The 16,962-nt window shown below is 45.1% G+C and overlaps 1 protein-coding gene across 1 annotated transcript; it reads right to left on the bottom strand.

Moving 5' to 3' along the window:
• Nucleotides 1-938: 938 nt before the first annotated feature.
• insm1b (insulinoma-associated 1b) lies at nt 939-3,595 on the bottom strand. The gene has a single exon (XM_048975383.1). It carries the CDS (start codon nt 3,249-3,251, stop codon nt 1,851-1,853), a length of 1,401 nt encoding a protein of 466 aa, XP_048831340.1. The 5' UTR covers nt 3,252-3,595; the 3' UTR covers nt 939-1,850.
• Nucleotides 3,596-16,962: the final 13,367 nt, after the last annotated feature.

Here is a 16,962-nt window from a genome sequence, read left to right as displayed (position 1 = left end):
GGAGTTCGCTCTACCTTGTTACACTGCAGGAAATGGGATTTCCCCCCCCCTCCATATGTGAAATAGAATTGACGTAAAGACATACATTTTTTTATTCAATTTTAGTTGATTTTCCTACACATACATTAAACCTAGTTACGAGTGAATTCGTTTGTTATTGAACTGGCAAACTGTATACCGTGAGAAACGATACGGTCTTTTCTTGACGTTGGCCGTTTCTTAAGCAAGTATATATAGTGATACTGTTAATATCATTCTATAATTAGGATTTGTTACCATTTTAGTTCGTTTTCATTAATTAAAGATTTATTTATATACGTACGTGTTGGTACTAATGCAACATCTCAATATTTTAAGGAGAATGTTTTGTATCTTAAAGTATTTAATATTTAATTTATGACCAATTCCCTCATGTTCCATTTGAACTATTTTATTTCGTAAATAATTAATTCCTTCAGATTCACTTATTACGCTGATTTCAGTTTGGTTTAATATAGCAATGTTCTGTATTTACGTTTATAATGAGTTTGTCTTATGGTTTGTCAGGTTGTGAGAAATCAGTCCGTCTGACAAAGTTTTCTTTCAAATGCAGCCCAAAGAGGGATAAAGTTATACTGCATGCATAATTAAAAGCCATAAACTAACGCGTTCATGTAAATCCTCGTGTCATGTAAGGGTAAAAATTAAACTCTTTATTGTCCTATGTTAAATATGCTCTATTTGTTAAATATGTTACATATTTTACATGTATTGATCAATGAATTCGCCTATTTTTCCCCTCAGAAAACTCTGCAAAATCCTTATTTATTCATGGCCTGGAAATAACTTTTTAAAATTATTTCCACTTTGTTTACTCACATAAACTCAGACGTGCAAGATGCTCATAAAACCTGTGAGTGAACAACGTGCCGAAAGTGAACATGACGCTGACAAAGCAACCGTTTGCCATTTTGAAAATATTTTATTTGAAGAGAGAGCCAACACAGTTTAAACATACGATTAAAGCGCTATAAAATCTAACATTTAAGAAAATAACCTGTGTATTAGAAAAGGATTGCATCTAAAATAAGAGCTTACGTTTTACAAGAGCTGTGTAGATTGTAGTAAAGTTGTAAACCATCCACAACATCATAACAACGTATAGATAAATATGACAAAGCAACATTTTGCTAAGACGTCAAATTCCAGAATGACTTACAGAATCACACAACACAATAATTTACGTAAAATAGTCTTCATAAATAAATAAATAAAAATATAACGATGAAACATATAGCAATAATATTAATAATATAGATGATAAAATATGTGCCGACTTTATCAAAAATTAAAACAATCATTACAGACATTGACATTTTTAAGGCAGTTACAGCACGATAACTTATGTGTTAAAACTCTAAAGGCATTAATGGTTACACTTCAAGGGAATGTTTAAGAATTTCGTTTGCTTCAAGACAACGGTAAAAGTCGATGTCCAGCGATTCACAAGCTATAATAAAGCTAACGTTATAGAGAACATTTACAGCATGTGAATTAAAAGGCATTTATGACAAAAAAGTACACCTAAAGATTTAGAGCAATTTCTTAGGTCTAGAAGCTAGTACATTAGCACGTGTGCAGCAGTCCTAAAAAAATATCTTTAACAGTCAAACTAATGTTTTTTTTTGTGATAAACTAAGTCGAGAGAGATTTGAAAATATATACTTCAAGTTATAGTTCCGTAATATTTCAATGGCCATTGATTGGTTTGACCGAGACGCCCCACGATCTTTGGCGATTCGGATCGTAAAATCGAGGCGTTTCATGCCGCGTTTCCCCTGTTTAAAGGCACGACTTTTCGAAGATGCTCTTTAGCACGCAGGGCGCACCGGCATCTGAAGGAGGATGACCTGCCTGTTCTCCGAGGGGTGGCATTTGTTAATGTGCCTCGTCAGTCCCGGCGAACTGTAGAAGGTGGCAGGACAGTATTTGCAGGGAAACACCTGGGACGAGTGCAGGAGCCTGAGGTGTCGCTCCTGGCTGCCCCTGTTGGGGAAGCTCTCGCCACACACCGGGCATAGGAGGCACTCCAGGGGACTTAGGTTCAGTGGACCTTGGCTTTGGTTTTCGTCGGAGGGCGGCGCTTGGTTGAGCTTCTCGGCTCCCTTCTCGGCGTTTGGGAATCCGTGCTCTTCCAGGATCTTACCCTGCGAGTGTCCCGAGAGGTGCTTTCTCAGGTAGGCTTGGCGTTTGAACTTTTTCCCACAGTGGTGACAGTCGTAAAGGCCGTCTTCGGACCCAGACTCTGACGGCCCCGGGCTGGGGGTGTCCCTGTCGCTGGCCAGCTCTGCCCTCATGTCCTTGAAGTCCTCAGATAGGGCCTTGACACCAGGCGGCACCTTAGCGATCTCGGGTCTGGCGGCCGATGCGCCGGGCGCCGCTGGCGGTCTCGGCTTGTGCCAGCGCCTGTGAGAGGCGAGGTTTGCCGGGCAGCTGAAAACCTTGTCACATTCAGGGCACCTGTACTCAACCCTTACGATTCTCGAGCACTTGTGCTGGGCTAAAGAAAAGGGATCGGCGTATTCTTCCTTGCATAACTGACAGATGAATTCCCCCAAGGGCTTGCTTCCCCCAGACGACGGCGGTCTTGGTTTTAAATCGACCGGTCCTTCTTTAATTTTCAGACCAAGTACAGGAGAAGTTGTGACATCGTCTTCGAAATGGAGTTTTCTGATCGCTTTGGGTTTCTTCGCCACGGGCTTCATCTTGCGGTCGCTGTCGGATATCGGTCTTTTACTGCTGTTCCTGGCGGCAGCCGAGGGGGCGCCGCTTGTTGTGCCACTTCGGCTGCTGTTGCTGGTGCCGATTTTCAAGTCCACAGGTGCGAAGAGGAGCTGGTCCAAAGTGGTGAGGGCGGCAGGTGTAGGGAATGACTCTGCAGAAATGGGCGAGCCCAGGTTAAAACTTCTCTCGAAATACCTCCTCTCGTGTTCTTTGCTGATGGGCCGCGTAGGGCTGTACAGTGCCTGATACACCGCCTCGGGGTTGCCAAATTGTACTGGTTTTGCATCCCGTCCAGAAACCGGTGTGTCCGCTGCGTGATTTGGTGACGCCTCTGCGCGGTCTGGGCTGGAAGCGACGGATACAGCTGGGGATGCATCGCTTTGGCTCCTCACAGCCTGCATCTGGTCCTGATCATTCTCCTCAGCGCGAACCCTGTAGGATACGTGCCCCGATTTCTTGTTTCGTTTTACCAGGAAACCCTTGGGCATCTTTGCGGATGAGGAAAATGGCACTTGAAAAAGATGTGCTGGCAGCTGAAATGAAATCCAGGTTTGTAGGATTTACAGGCGCGCTCGCAGCTCTGATTCCGCCCGCACCTTTTGGCTATTGATCTTTCTCTTCCCGAAATGCTTTCGTCTCCAAGGCATAGCTGCACTCTTTTTAAGGAGGAATGATGCTATTGTTCTCGCCCCTTGTTGCCACGTCCCCAACCAATCAGATGAAACATAGATCCCTATGGATTTGGTGGTGGGAGGGCAGAAAGAGTTGGGTTCGGGGGAAATGTGGGAGGGTTTGCAGATTGCTTAGCAGATGTACCTGTAGTGTATTATATTACTGAGCGTTTTGCGCCCCTCCCCGATGTAGGCACACGCCGGGACCCTCCTCTTTTTACGGTCTGATGGGTTTCTATACAAATGCACACGTGCCGTGGCTTTGTGCATCGCCTTTGGGGGCTAGCGATCTGCCAAAAGGAAACGTCCGTCACTACCACCATCATCAGAATTTTAAATTAAAATTGGGCGTGAGGGTTTTCAAACGAAATAGCAACAAAGAAGTTGCGGTTAGTTGAATTGCACCCTGCGTCTACTGTAAAATATTTAAGTTCTCGTCACCAGGCAATGGCCACCAACCTTAAATTAAAAATATAGTATTGTGATTAAAATCAGTTTGGACACGATGTCGGTTAGTTGTATAGCACTATGACTAAATTAACACATATATCCCGACAAACCCTGACTGGCGATCTTGTGCTCCAGAAGGTACGTTGATAAAACCGAGCGCAAATGACTTTGTTTACTGGGTGTTACTTGTTCCATCAGATGCGTGCTTTCTATGGAAGCGGTGGCGCTCGTGGTCATCGGGCACCTGCAAATAAATACAGCGGTAAAAATGAACATAAACAGATATTTAAAATAGGCTGCACGTTGTGGCACGTGTCCGATGCGGCAGTTTAACTCTACTTATAAATCAGACATGGTACGCATACATAAATAATAAGAAGGGCTTCTCATTTTACAACACAATAGCCATGCCTGCCCAAGCTGTATATCCCGTTTGCGTTTGAAAAGCAAATTGACCTCTTCACTGTGAAATAGGACTCTCAGGCAATCTGGCCAAAAGATAGGCGCGTGCTGTGTATAATCAGGGCTCCGAACAAAGGAGGCCAAACCCGAAAGGGTCAATCCACGGTGATCTCCCCATTAAAGCCGCACAACTTCCCTGGGTGAGAGCTGCCTCAAAGACTTTAAATGTATATAAATTTACGGGAGCACGCACGGGCGCGCGCGCGCGCGCGCGCGCACACACACACACACAAATATGCGTGATTATTTATGCGTCGGAGGGAAGAACATCTAGCTGACTCTAATTTCTTTTAAGGGTTTTACATAGACGAGCAGGAGAGGGAGTAAATGATTAATCGACTATCTCTTTTGAGAAGTTTTGGCATGTAGCTATAAAGCACATTTTGCGCCTTGTTTGCGATTAATCGAATATAATATTTGTGTTTTTACTAGCTAGCAGCGTTTTAAGTGCGCGTTCTTTAACTAGCTCTACACTTTTCAAAAGCACTGGAAATTATCTCGTAGTAATTATTTTGATCTTGTGTTAGCGTGCGATTAATTAAAGCTCCTCTAACACATATCATCAGCGCCTATTACAATTAGCAACATATGTCACATATGTGGGATTATGATTTTCAAAATGAGAGAAATCTTCGTAAGGCTTGTCTGCTGTGTTGAACTGCTTCATTACCAAACTGCACAAAAGCTATGCATAGTAACTTATTCTTGTGCAGCTGTGTTTGTTACGTATTCTGAAATGAAGAAGGGCTGAAATTTCAAAACCCGTTTAGGCTCACGATTTCAGCATTTTAGAAGAGCAGTGATTAATAGTAATTTCTTTTAATCTACCAGGGAAAGCGTTAAATGTTTCAACTACATAAACAGATAAATCTGCTCATAATCAAGTCACGTTCTGTTTATAGCGTGTTTCTGAGTGTACAGCGTTTGCCAACGAGCTGTAAAACGCAATTTTTTGGTTAGAAATTCTGGTAATGTTAATTACTGAAGTGTGCCGAAGGAAGCCGTGTGTTGCTGACCAGCGTAATGTCATTAGATTTAAGTTCGCCCTCACAGGATTAGCCATTCGTTATAGTTACACGTGGAAATTATAGTACAATAAAGCTCTTTTAACTGATATTGTTCACCTTATTAGCATAAAGCTGCAGTGGACGAAGTCAAATTACACCACCAGTGTATCAGAAATTGAATGTTTCATTTAAGCTTATTATTCGCTTCTGTTTTTATAGGCCTATATGCAAGCTGCATTGAATACATTTTACATCGCTCGCATCATGTGTAACATACCAACATTATTTTGAATGTATGCACACATACTGAAATAAACTAAATAAAAAGAGGAATTACAGTTACAGGTTACGAAATACTTGCAAGATTGCCTATTTAGTATTCCAAAAGATGGCTTAAAAAAACGTATTTAACCAGCTGACTTTGAACTGCCGCTGTTTTTGCGTAATTAGCAACAATATGCAACGCAGTCATTTTAAATGATGACTTTTCAGTCCGGGTGAAGTGGTCGGTCATTATTTTCCAGCAATCTGTTGTATCGGTTTTGAGTTTTAGGGTCATAAAACCAGAAACAAAATTTCAGAGCCGACGACTAAAATGGTTACACAATTTACGGGTGCAAATTGCACTTTGATCGACTCTCAAATCCTACAAGAAACAACTTCTGTGCGTGGCACAATGATAGGAAAACATAAGAGATGAGCTGGTTTTCACTCACTGTTGCACCGTCTTTTCTGTCATCGTCTCAGTAAACGTTTCTATTTGTTTTATGGTCTGGAGAGCTACTTCGTTTGATGGCATTTTAACGATTACTAATTTCCCGTCATTTTTAAGCGCGTGTGGGCCGGTAATATTTGTTTCGGATGCGTGTGCGTGTGTTTGTTCAATGGCGTGTGCTGCCCAGCAGGAGATGTACTGAAGATTTGCGCCCAATTAGCATACAGCTGCTGGTCCCTCTTGCCTAATGTACACAATATTCACTTTCATCCAGGCCTTATCGGCGACGCATGGAGTCACAGCACCATGCCCGTTAAACAACAACAAAGACGCTCTTTAAATATCTCACTGAACGCAATGCTTCTGTTCCCAGCACGTCAAGATAACCCTTTTGATTTATCACCAAGTGTCAACTTTGGGCTTTAACAATTCTCGATTAGAAGAAAAGAAAAAGGGGGAAAAAAGCCCATATCAAATTAGCTAGTTTTATTTGCTCTTGTTTAAATATTATAACTTGATCTATGTTTAGGTTATTGCTGCAGGATGTGTACTATGAGGTAACATTTAAAATCCAACAGATTTAATTAACTAAACAAAATTACCTGCAAAGTACACAGTATTGTTTGGACATGTCTGGAAAAAAAACTATTTTTTGGCAATGGACTTCATAAATGATTTCTCAAATTATATCAAATTGTGTGTCGTATAGCTGGAAAGTTTTAAAAGGTCTCAAATGCTACACATAGAACAAAACGAGTCGTTTATAACAATATAGTGATAACGAAGTCAGTCAGAATGAGAGACCCTCTCGCCGCATCGATCTAATTGTTTGCGCCACCTGCAGGCGAAAGTAAACGCTGCACGAGAAACAAAAGAGCTCCCGCCTCTACCGGTAACTCTCACGCTGTATTTTGGTAGCGATTCACAATTTCGCCTTGCTGTTTGCAGTTATGACAGTCTATGCGTTTTGTGTGCGTAAGGCTCAATGAAAGTAATGGGTAAACGCTTAAACAAATTCAGGATTTACCAGAAGTTCTAACCACTAACCTTGGTCGTATAATTATGGAATCTTTTAATAATTATAGTAGGCCTACTTAAGTATGGAATTATGGTTACCATAATTAAAGTTTATTAAGCATTTATCATCGGCTGATATAATCGATGTCTTAGATTCTGTAGTCGTCGAATACAAAAAAGAGGATGAAATCGCCTTTGTGTTTGCGGTTTCCTACCAAGCTGGTCCGCGCATGTCGTGTCCATCACGTCACAATACTATCGTCAATCAATTATTTCGGATGTTCCTGATGGTAAACCAGCTTACAGAATTAAAGTGAAACTGGCCGCGATCAGCACGATGACAAAACCCAGTGAACAATCTATATTTAATCGGGGTTAGGGGGCACGATGACCAGAGCAGAGAGACTTCCACTATTGTTTCCTAGCAATGGGGAAAAAAAGCAGATTGGACAACTGCATAAACAGATTAAATTCACAGACAATGGTCGAAGTGATTTGGGGTCATATGTGTTTAGATATTAGAAGGAGGTTTTTGAAATCTATGTTTCCTCGGTGAAATACAGCGAATTAGTGCCAGGGGAAAACTAATGAAACCCGCGTTTAATCTTGGCTTTCTGTCACTTTGTGTTACACATTAGACAGCTGTTATTTTTCTCGCCTACCTCTGCCTGGGTGTTAATGCGTACGAGCCCCTGGACTGCGGTGGGACCTTAAATACCCTATAAAATAGAGTAACCCGGCAGGGGGGGGGGGGGGGTAGTGATCGCACAGATAGCTGCTTAGGAAATGCATCATTAAGCGAAACGCAAGGGGCGGAAATGGCCTCCGTGCCTGTCAACCCCGCGAATATATATTACATGACGTGTTTGCTTGTGAGGAGGCATATAGATATATATTAATAGCGTGAAGCAGGGAACTTTCTAGCTACTGAAAAGATCCGAGGCTAAGTCTAGTTTACCTCAGGCTAGGCTTTAAATACCCGGGCAATAGCCCTGAGTGATCGGACCTAACGCTCATTGCGTTAAGCAGATAAAGTGTAGTGTCTTTGTAGGGAGCGACACACCAAGACCAATTTGTTGCTTTTATTTTCCTACATCTTGCGTGTTCAACCATTTAGTGTTTCAAAAGCCGTTTTATGAAACGTCGGAAACACTAAACTACAGGATGAAATAATGACATAGGATTTTTTTCTATCGCTTTCATGCTGCTGTTAGGCTTTGCTGAAGTTAATACTCACACTGGCGTATCTTCAGTTCCGTGATGCGAGATCAACAGGAGATGATGCCTCCTTGAGATATGACTGCCATTAAACTTCTGATTCGTGTGCCTCTTACTTAAAATGACAATAATATTTATATATCAGTATAGGCACAATAGGATTCCGGAACGTAAAATAAAGCGTAATTATGTTATTACAGTATTCGTACGTGCCGTAAGTGTAAAATAACGTGAAGGTGACGCAGCTGTGTGCCCGGCTTGTGCCAGAGGAGCCCCGAGGGCCGCGCGCTCCCCAGTCCCTATCACTGGTGACACCTCCATGCAGGATCTGCCTCTGGGTATTCCGGTTAGGGATGATAAAATGGTGTAACCACCGAGGCGTGGCATTGCGCGAGGAGATGCAAAAAAGAATATTAAATCATGGTAAAAACGACGCAGTACAATGCGCACAGTGTATATCCCTTTTCTGCTCGTCTTATATATTGCAAAATGGCGAATATTATCTAGTTTTCTTCTCAGTAATTAATCATGTTCAGGAACCATCTTGCACGTCAAACGTAAATATTGTAGCACTCTTTAATTACATTTCACGGAGCAGGCCTCTGAACTGTGTCTTCTGCAGGCACCCTCCGCAAAAGAAATTAAGCATGTTTTGGAATGTAAAAACACAATTTACCTTGTTGCCACGGAGACACGAAATTACTGCTCTGTTTCAGCTGATTAAGTGTGCTGCCCCCCTCCCAATCACTTTCTAAATGATCACTGCTGTCGTTCGCAACGTTTATGTCAGTAAGCTTACCTTATTAAAGATAATAATGAATGCATTAATTGTATTGCGTGCTTTCCGTGCAGCCTGCAGGCTTTTTCAGAGTGAAACACAGAGAGAGCAGGAGAGATTGGTCCTTTACACACTAATGCCATTTTCAAAAGAGACGACTGCTTACTGGAAAATCAGCTCATCTCCGGCCACTGTGCCATCCCTGGCGTGATTGTGCGTGTGTGCACGCTGCGGTTAATGGTGTATATGGATGTATGTACCACATCCTCTTTTACACTCTCAGGGTGGTCAGAAGAAAACGTGCCAAAGGCCTGGAGCTCCATGGAGATGCCAGACACGTCCACCTGATGTCAGCCTACAGGTGAGATTTAATGTTTGTCTCATTTTCCCATCGGCTGCTCCCAGTCTTCCCACAGGCTGCTCTCCCAGCGTTCCCACAGGCTGCTCTCCCAGTGTTCCCCCACAGGCTGCTCTCCCAGTGTTCCCCCACAGGCTGCTCTGCCAGTGTTCCCACACAGGCTGCTCCCAGTGTTCCCCACAGGCTGCTCTCCCAATGTTCCTACAGGCTGCTCCCAATGTTCCCCCACAGGCTGCGCTCCCAGTGTTCCCACAGGCTGCGCTCCCAGTGTTCCCACAGGCTGCTCTCCCAGTGTTCCCACATTCTGCTCTCCTAGTGTTCCCACAGGCTGCTCTCCCAGAGTTCCCACAGGCTGCTCCCAGTGTTCCCACATTCTGCTCTCCTAGTGTTCCCACAGGCTGCTCTCCCAGAGTTCTGACAGGCTGCTCCCAGTGTTCCCACATTCTGCTCTCCCAGTGTTCCCCACGGGCTTGTCAGACAGATTTTATATCCATCGCCTCACTTCCTATTGGACCCTCAATGAAAATGTTGCACTGCTATGAATATCAGAGAGAACAAGAGACAAAACTCCCAGTTGTAACACCCAGGACACACAGCTGGAATTATCTTGTAAGTATGTATGTCATGTCCTAATGGGTGCCACACTTCAGTTGAATATACTCGGTATCCTCTGCTGTTCTGGGACATTATGCTTTCAGCATAAATGTTTGTCATATATTTTGCACAATTTCAGATTTATTTCTTAAGGATTTTTCCCTTTTTTTCCCCCCACTAAAAATATTTGAACAGCTCAAATGTATCAGTCACTGTACAAACTAACTGTAACCGTTTGTATACCCTGTATGTAAGTATATATTCCATGATAACCACAAACTTTCCACCTTGCCGGCATCATCTGTGCATCTTCTGGCCCTTTCGTGTAGGATGAGATGTTGACCTTCATGTTTCCTTCAGTGCTGACAGTAACAAAATACTTGCATGTTGCACTTATAGGAAGTGATGGATAAATAAGCCGGACATCGCCACACTTGGCTTGTTTAGGCGCTTGGTCGTGGTAAGACGCTGTCCGTGGTGCTGAATGCAGTGCAAGGGCCGAATCAAGCAGAGTGATCATTTACAAATGAAGAGTTTTTACATTGTTCCAGCTCTGGGCTCTAGGCTGTCGATTACCCAGCAATTAGCCAGTGTTTCCGTGACCCAACCGGGGGGGATAAAAAAAATAAAAAATCCACTGGCCACTTCTTCATCCATTTTATCACCATCAGAGTCCTTACATTCATTTAAGTGAAATATCTGGCATTAATTAAACGCAAACTGAGCCGCAGGTTGTCCCTGCAGCTAGGCGGCGGCGAGCGATACCTCAGAGGCTGTAACACTGAGTGACAATGGGACCATCTGCCAAGCAAATAAACTGCATAATACAATAATCATGTTTTATGGCTTTGATCATTAGCATAAATTGGGGTCAGTGGGCAACAGGATAAGATATGGTCTCTTCATCATGGACGTTGTAATGACGGAGCGCTAGACCCCGACACAAAACAATGGAAGGGATGACTGCAGTGACCTGCAGTGACTGCAGTTGTTTTGGAAGCCATACAATGGTGGTACTGATTGGACTTTCCCTCATTCTGAAAGTAAATGCACTTAACTGGCAACCAATGTTGTTGTTATGGTCGACGTTTTCCGCTTTTCAGGATTCCGGATTCAGGATATAACCAAGAGGCACAGTTTGGCACAAAAATTCCTTAAAATAAATGAATCGAAAGACAGGCTAACCCCCTTCTTCACAGACACACGCACACACACATGCAAACGCACACACACATGCAAACGCACACACACATAAGTGGCCTTTTAAGGAGAATTTGGAATGTCACGTTTCCCAAACAAAGCATATTCCAAATTGACACATAGCTCATTAGATGCTGTGATTTGCATTCTCCCGTAATTGTGCTACTTCCTTGATTATGAAACGATCCCCTAATTAGTTAATATAATAGGGTTAATCAGGCACTGTTCACTGCACTTATTATTTCCCTCAGAACGAAAAAATTATACTTAATTAATTATATCAGTCTTTTCATCAGGAGAGTACTGTTCCCTGCCGAAATTAATATCATGTTGTAAATGGAAAGAAGCAGCAAGCCTGGCTTTGGCAGATGAAAGATTTCACTCAAATTAATTAAGTCCTAATTATGCAGTGGGAGTAGGGAGCGGTCCGCATAATAAGGCACATCAAATGAAATCAATCACAGAGCTGGCTCTCCCTCCACAGCCACTGCCCCCACGCGCCCCCCTTCCTTCTTACCCCCCCCCTTAAAAAATGAACAAAGTTCTTCCTCTGCCCGCAGCAGGCCAATGGGCTCTCGTTACAGTGCTGCCGGTTGGGGGGGGGGGTGCTTCGGTAGCTTCCCTGCAGAGTCTTGCTTAGGGAAGGAAGCCTCTGGGGGCCTACAAACGGCCTGTGGCGCTTCACTGGTGCATCTGCGGTCCTCAGGTGACAAGGCCAAGTAACGGCCACTGGCAGACTTCCCCTGCTATTCTGGCATGCGCTTTCCAGTGGCCAGTGTCGCGTTTACCTTCCCGTTGGGCTGCGCTGACCTTGAATGCGATCTACGCGACGTAGTGGCTAAGAGCATGACCTCGTTACCCTTGTTACCCCGTCTGTTCACAGCTCTCCTGTAACGACCTTGATTTACATATTAAAGGCATAAAAAAATGACAAGTTGTCAGCTAAGCAGGCAAACAAAAGCATGTAGCATTTTGTCAGCTAAGCGGCCAAACGAAAGCATGTAGCATTTTCACAATGGGAAAATTAAGTTAGCAAAGTGCAGCTATGTGATTGTTGGTGATCAATTTACCAGGGAGCCTTTTCGGCCTGAGCTTGTTGTGTGCAACACATCCATTGTCGGATTTAATCTCAGGCCTTAGAATACTGTCGCATGATACAGTAATGGTGCGGCCAGGCCAGTGCCATGATCCATGGGGTTACTGCATGTCAGCCAGGCCTCCAGAAAAGTGTTTGTTTTGAAGAAGGAAAAAAAAAAATCTTCGCTGTGAATTACTGCCATTATTTACTGCTTAGGATTTAGATTCTGAGAAATGATCTTCTCCGCACGTCTTATAATCACGCGATCAGTAATTAGGGAGGAGTGCTTTTTAAGACTCTGAGGGACTATAAATATAATTAGGTAATCGCAGCTTTTGTTGCCCCGTCTTTGTGTTTGTGTCTTATCGCTGTAAAGTTATGAGAAGAAGCAAATATGCCTGAGAATGAATTAGTGCCTCATGGACGGCTTTCAGGAGAGGTAACCGACCTGTTAGGTTATTAAAGCCGTGTACGTTATCCTCCAATCGAAGCAGTATGATCTGTTTGTCTGTTCTGGGGGCCCCTGTAAGGTATGCACTGGTAACGCTGGGTACTGGGTCCCTGCTGGAGAGGCTGCAGTGTTTTCATGTAGCATTCCTGGGACCTGTGTCGGTTGTGGGGGGGTGGGGGGGGTGCAGTGATGGTCACCTCTGTTGTTCCGAACTAGAAGCCGTGGCCTACGGATGCTCCTTGCTGATGACATCCTGGCCGCTCACTGTCGAGAGGAATCGACATTTAGATGCGTCTCCTAATTATACCCCGGAGCATCTGTCACACAACAGCCAGGAAAATGTCACGAAATTCATCTGTTTTCTCAGCTATTGTAGTTTTAATTCCATGATTATGATTTCAAGTCAAAATGTCAGTCTTGCTAAATTCTACGTAAATTTCTTGGGTTTGTATGTGGTTTTTATAATCGATTGAAATCTTTTTCTGTTATGGCTTAAAGGGTTGCTTCAAGAAACTGAGAAAAAAAAAATGACTAATTCCGATTTGTAGGTTCTTGTGTTGTCAGTTTGGGGCAGATTTCTTCTGGATACAATTTCACTGCACAGAAAGCTTGTGGCCTTATTATAAACCCCCGCCCCCCACCCCTAGGTCACAGTGTGCTGAATGGGTGTCTGCCATGTTGAAGGAATGCTCGTCATAGTCGGGAAGACTGAGTCCCCCCACCCGTGGTGAGGATTTGGGGTTGCTGTGGATACGGAGGATGAGCGAGAGATAATATGTGACTGTGGGGATTAGGAGCCGGTCGAGTGGATGTGCAGACAACGAAGTCTCTTCGCGCGATGCCCGGATCCGGCCTGCCGCTGCTGTGCCGCTTGCATACAGCGGAAAAGCTGCTTAATCCACCTCAGCGAACGGCCGCATTATAAAAACACACCTATGGGATAACCGCTATGCGTTTCTGTCTTGCTAGCTAACGGCGCTTGACAGATCTTCATGCCGAGCAGATAAGTAAATATATTTTCCATTCTTTCCGGCTCTGTTCACGTTCTGAAATTACGCAGATGATATTAACGAACACTTTCTCAGCCACCTGCACGAATGGCCGATAGATTGCATGAATTCCTCCCTCCTCCACTAGATCGAGACGCTTATAGGTGAATGATTCTCGCCTGTGGAAATTAACTACTCAGGGTAACGCTGTTGTTACTCTACTTTCTCTTTTGATCTTAATTGAGCGAAAGGAACTTTCCAAAGGGCGATGACCACACCTGATTAAAAGGAGCTTCCTTTGTTTTTTGTTTTTTTTTTAAATATCGACCTACCTAAAATACTGACCCCAAAGTCATGGAAGTGCTTCTGCATGACAAAGGATTTCAGGCACAAATCAAGAAGGCACTCAGGCTTGCTAATGGAAGATTTTGATGATCATCTTTTAACGGCACATTTTTCTAATTTCCTCCCAGTTATTGCTTTACAGGCAAATGATTATTGTGCACGAAATGCATGCATCCAGTCCCACTAACTCAGGATCCATCTTCCATATTCTGCCACTGCACCCCCAGCCCCCGCAGTGAGTGTTAGAGGCCCGTGGCAGGGTGCTAATGGTGCCTAATGACGCCCCCTTTTGGGTGACTTGACTCGAGGTGCAGACGATTCCCATTATCGACCTACCGGCAGCTTCCAGCTGGCTGAGAACGAGGAGTAGGGGGCGTCCTGTCCCAGGGAACAATGGGCCCTATTAACGCCAAAAAAGAAACCTTCGACTGGGGGTTGGGGTGGGGGCCTGCCTTTCATTGGAGGAGATTGTGGAGTAGCAGGATGCTCATGTAAGACCCCCCAAGTTACCTAAACAGCATTCAGACACAGTGAACATGAGAGTGCTACCGGCCATGTTTATGCATTTGCATGGGCCCCCTGAGGTTTGCGGCCCCCTGTTGACTACTAACAGTCACTGCACTAAATATTAAATAGATACGTTCCTTATTTAGGAGATGCTGAAGCAGTATGTTATGCTAATGAACGAGCTAGCCAAAGCCTGCTGACTCTATTTGCTGGCTATTTCATTATTTTTCAACCATCTGAGAGACCGGATTTTTAGTTGGAGGCCCAAAAATGACAGTCCCGTCCCTGGAGACTCCTGCAGAGATTTGTAGGGAATCTGGGCCGGGCAGCACTCCGACAAGGTACAACTTTTCCATAAGACAGCCGGTTGCCAGGGAGCTATCTGACAAGACCTGACACGACCCCGGCTGCAAACACTCGGCTGTGTGAACAGGGAGGTTAATCTTTACATGACGGGGCTCGCGAAAGCCCACATTGTTCCATTTTGCAGCGGACCTTGTGACATTTGTGCAGCTTGTTTTATCCTGAGGGAGTCAAGAACAAGAATCAGCAGAGAAGCTGAGAGGCCTTGAAATGCCATTTTGTTATTGTGCGTAATTCAGTCGTGGATCATAACCACCACTGGTCATTAAGTTTCAATTACTGCAGCTTTTATCCAAAGCGATGTAGTTGGAATGACTTGGGGTTAAGGTTCATGCTCAGGAGCCCAACGGTGAATCATCTGATGACAACAGCATTTAAACCAGCAACCTTCTGATCATGGGTGCAGTGTCCTAACCCAGTGAGCCAGACACCACCACTGAAAAATATAGTGAAGCGATTCCATTCATTTTTTAAAATCTTTCACAGGCTTTGGTGCCCTGAGATTTAAGGCCCTACTACGGCTCCCTATGGTCTAGTGGGGATTCCTTTGGGTACCTTGGTCCCTACCAGCTCAAAAACGTGAAACAGTTCCAAGAACGATCGCTCTTTGTGTCGTGCCATGCATCAATCCACCGACCCATAGTGTTGTTTCTTTCTTCGCTGCTTCGAACCTCACTCAGTGCTGTTTGTCTTTGCTGTCGATTCGACCGGCAGAGCCTTATAACGCGGCCAAAAAGGGACGGTGGGTCGGGGTTGGTTGGGTGGCACTACCCGCAGAGCGTCCGTCCAGTCAACATTCTTGCGATCGGCAGATCGCAGCTTCGAACCTCGCTGGGTGCAGTTTCTCTCTTTGCTGTCGCGTCGACCGTTATAAAACAAGGTCTATAAGGGACGGTGGGTCGGGGATGGATGGGTGGCACTACCCACAGAGCGTCCGTCCCGTCATCATTCTTGCGATCGGCAGATCGCAGCTTCGAACCTCGCTGGGTGCAGTTTCTCTCTTTGCTGTCGCGTCGACCGTTATAAAACAAGGTCTATAAGGGACGGTGGGTCGGGGATGGATGGGTGGCACTACCCACAGAGCGTCCGTCCCGTCATCATTCTTGCGATCGGCAGATCGCAGCTTCGAACCTCGCTGGGTGCAGTTTCTCTTTGCTGTCGATTCGACCGGCAGAGCCTTCATAACACGGCCTACAAGGGACGGTGGGTCGGGGTTGGTTGGGTGGCACTACCCACAGAGCGTCCGTCCCGTCATCATTCTTGCGATCGGCAGATCGCAGCTTCGAACCTCACTCAGTGCTGTTTGTCTTTGCGGTCGATTCGACAGCCTTATAACACGGCCTAAGAGGGACGGTGGGTCGGGGTTGGTTGGGTGGCACTACCCGCAGAGTGTCCGTCCAGTCAACATTCTTGCGATCGGCAGATCGCAGCTTCGAACCTCGCTGGGTGCAGTTTCTCTCTTTGCTGTCGCGTCGACCGTTATAAAACAAGGTCTACAAGGGACGGTGGGTCGGGGAAGGTTGGGTGGCACTACCCGCAGAGCGTCCGTCCCATCATCATTCTTGCGATCGGCAGATCGCAGCTTCGAACCTCACTCAGTGCTGTTTCTCTTTGCTGTCGATTCGACAGCCTTCATAACCCGGCCTACGAGGGACGGTGGGTCAGGGTTGGTTGGGTGGCACTACCCACAGAGCGTCCGTCCCGTCATCATTCTTGCGATCGGCAGATCGCAGCTTCGAACCTCACTCAGTGCTGTTTGTCTTTGCGGTCGATTCGACAGCCTTATAACACGGCCTAAGAGGGACGGTGGGTCGGGGTTGGTTGGGTGGCACTACCCGCAGAGTGTCCGTCCAGTCAACATTCTTGCGATCGGCAGATCGCAGCTTCGAACCTCGCTGGGTGCAGTTTCTCTCTTTGCTGTCGCGTCGACCGTTATAAAACAAGGTCTATAAGGGACGGTGGGTCGGGGATGGATGGGTGGCACTACCCGCAGAGC

The sequence above is a fragment of the Brienomyrus brachyistius genome, chromosome 14 (genome assembly GCF_023856365.1).
Source record: "Brienomyrus brachyistius isolate T26 chromosome 14, BBRACH_0.4, whole genome shotgun sequence".
NCBI classification, from domain to species: Eukaryota; Metazoa; Chordata; class Actinopteri; order Osteoglossiformes; family Mormyridae; genus Brienomyrus; species Brienomyrus brachyistius.
The sequence above is the reverse complement of the archived record's forward strand: the minus strand, read 5'-3'. Positions and strand labels throughout refer to the sequence as shown.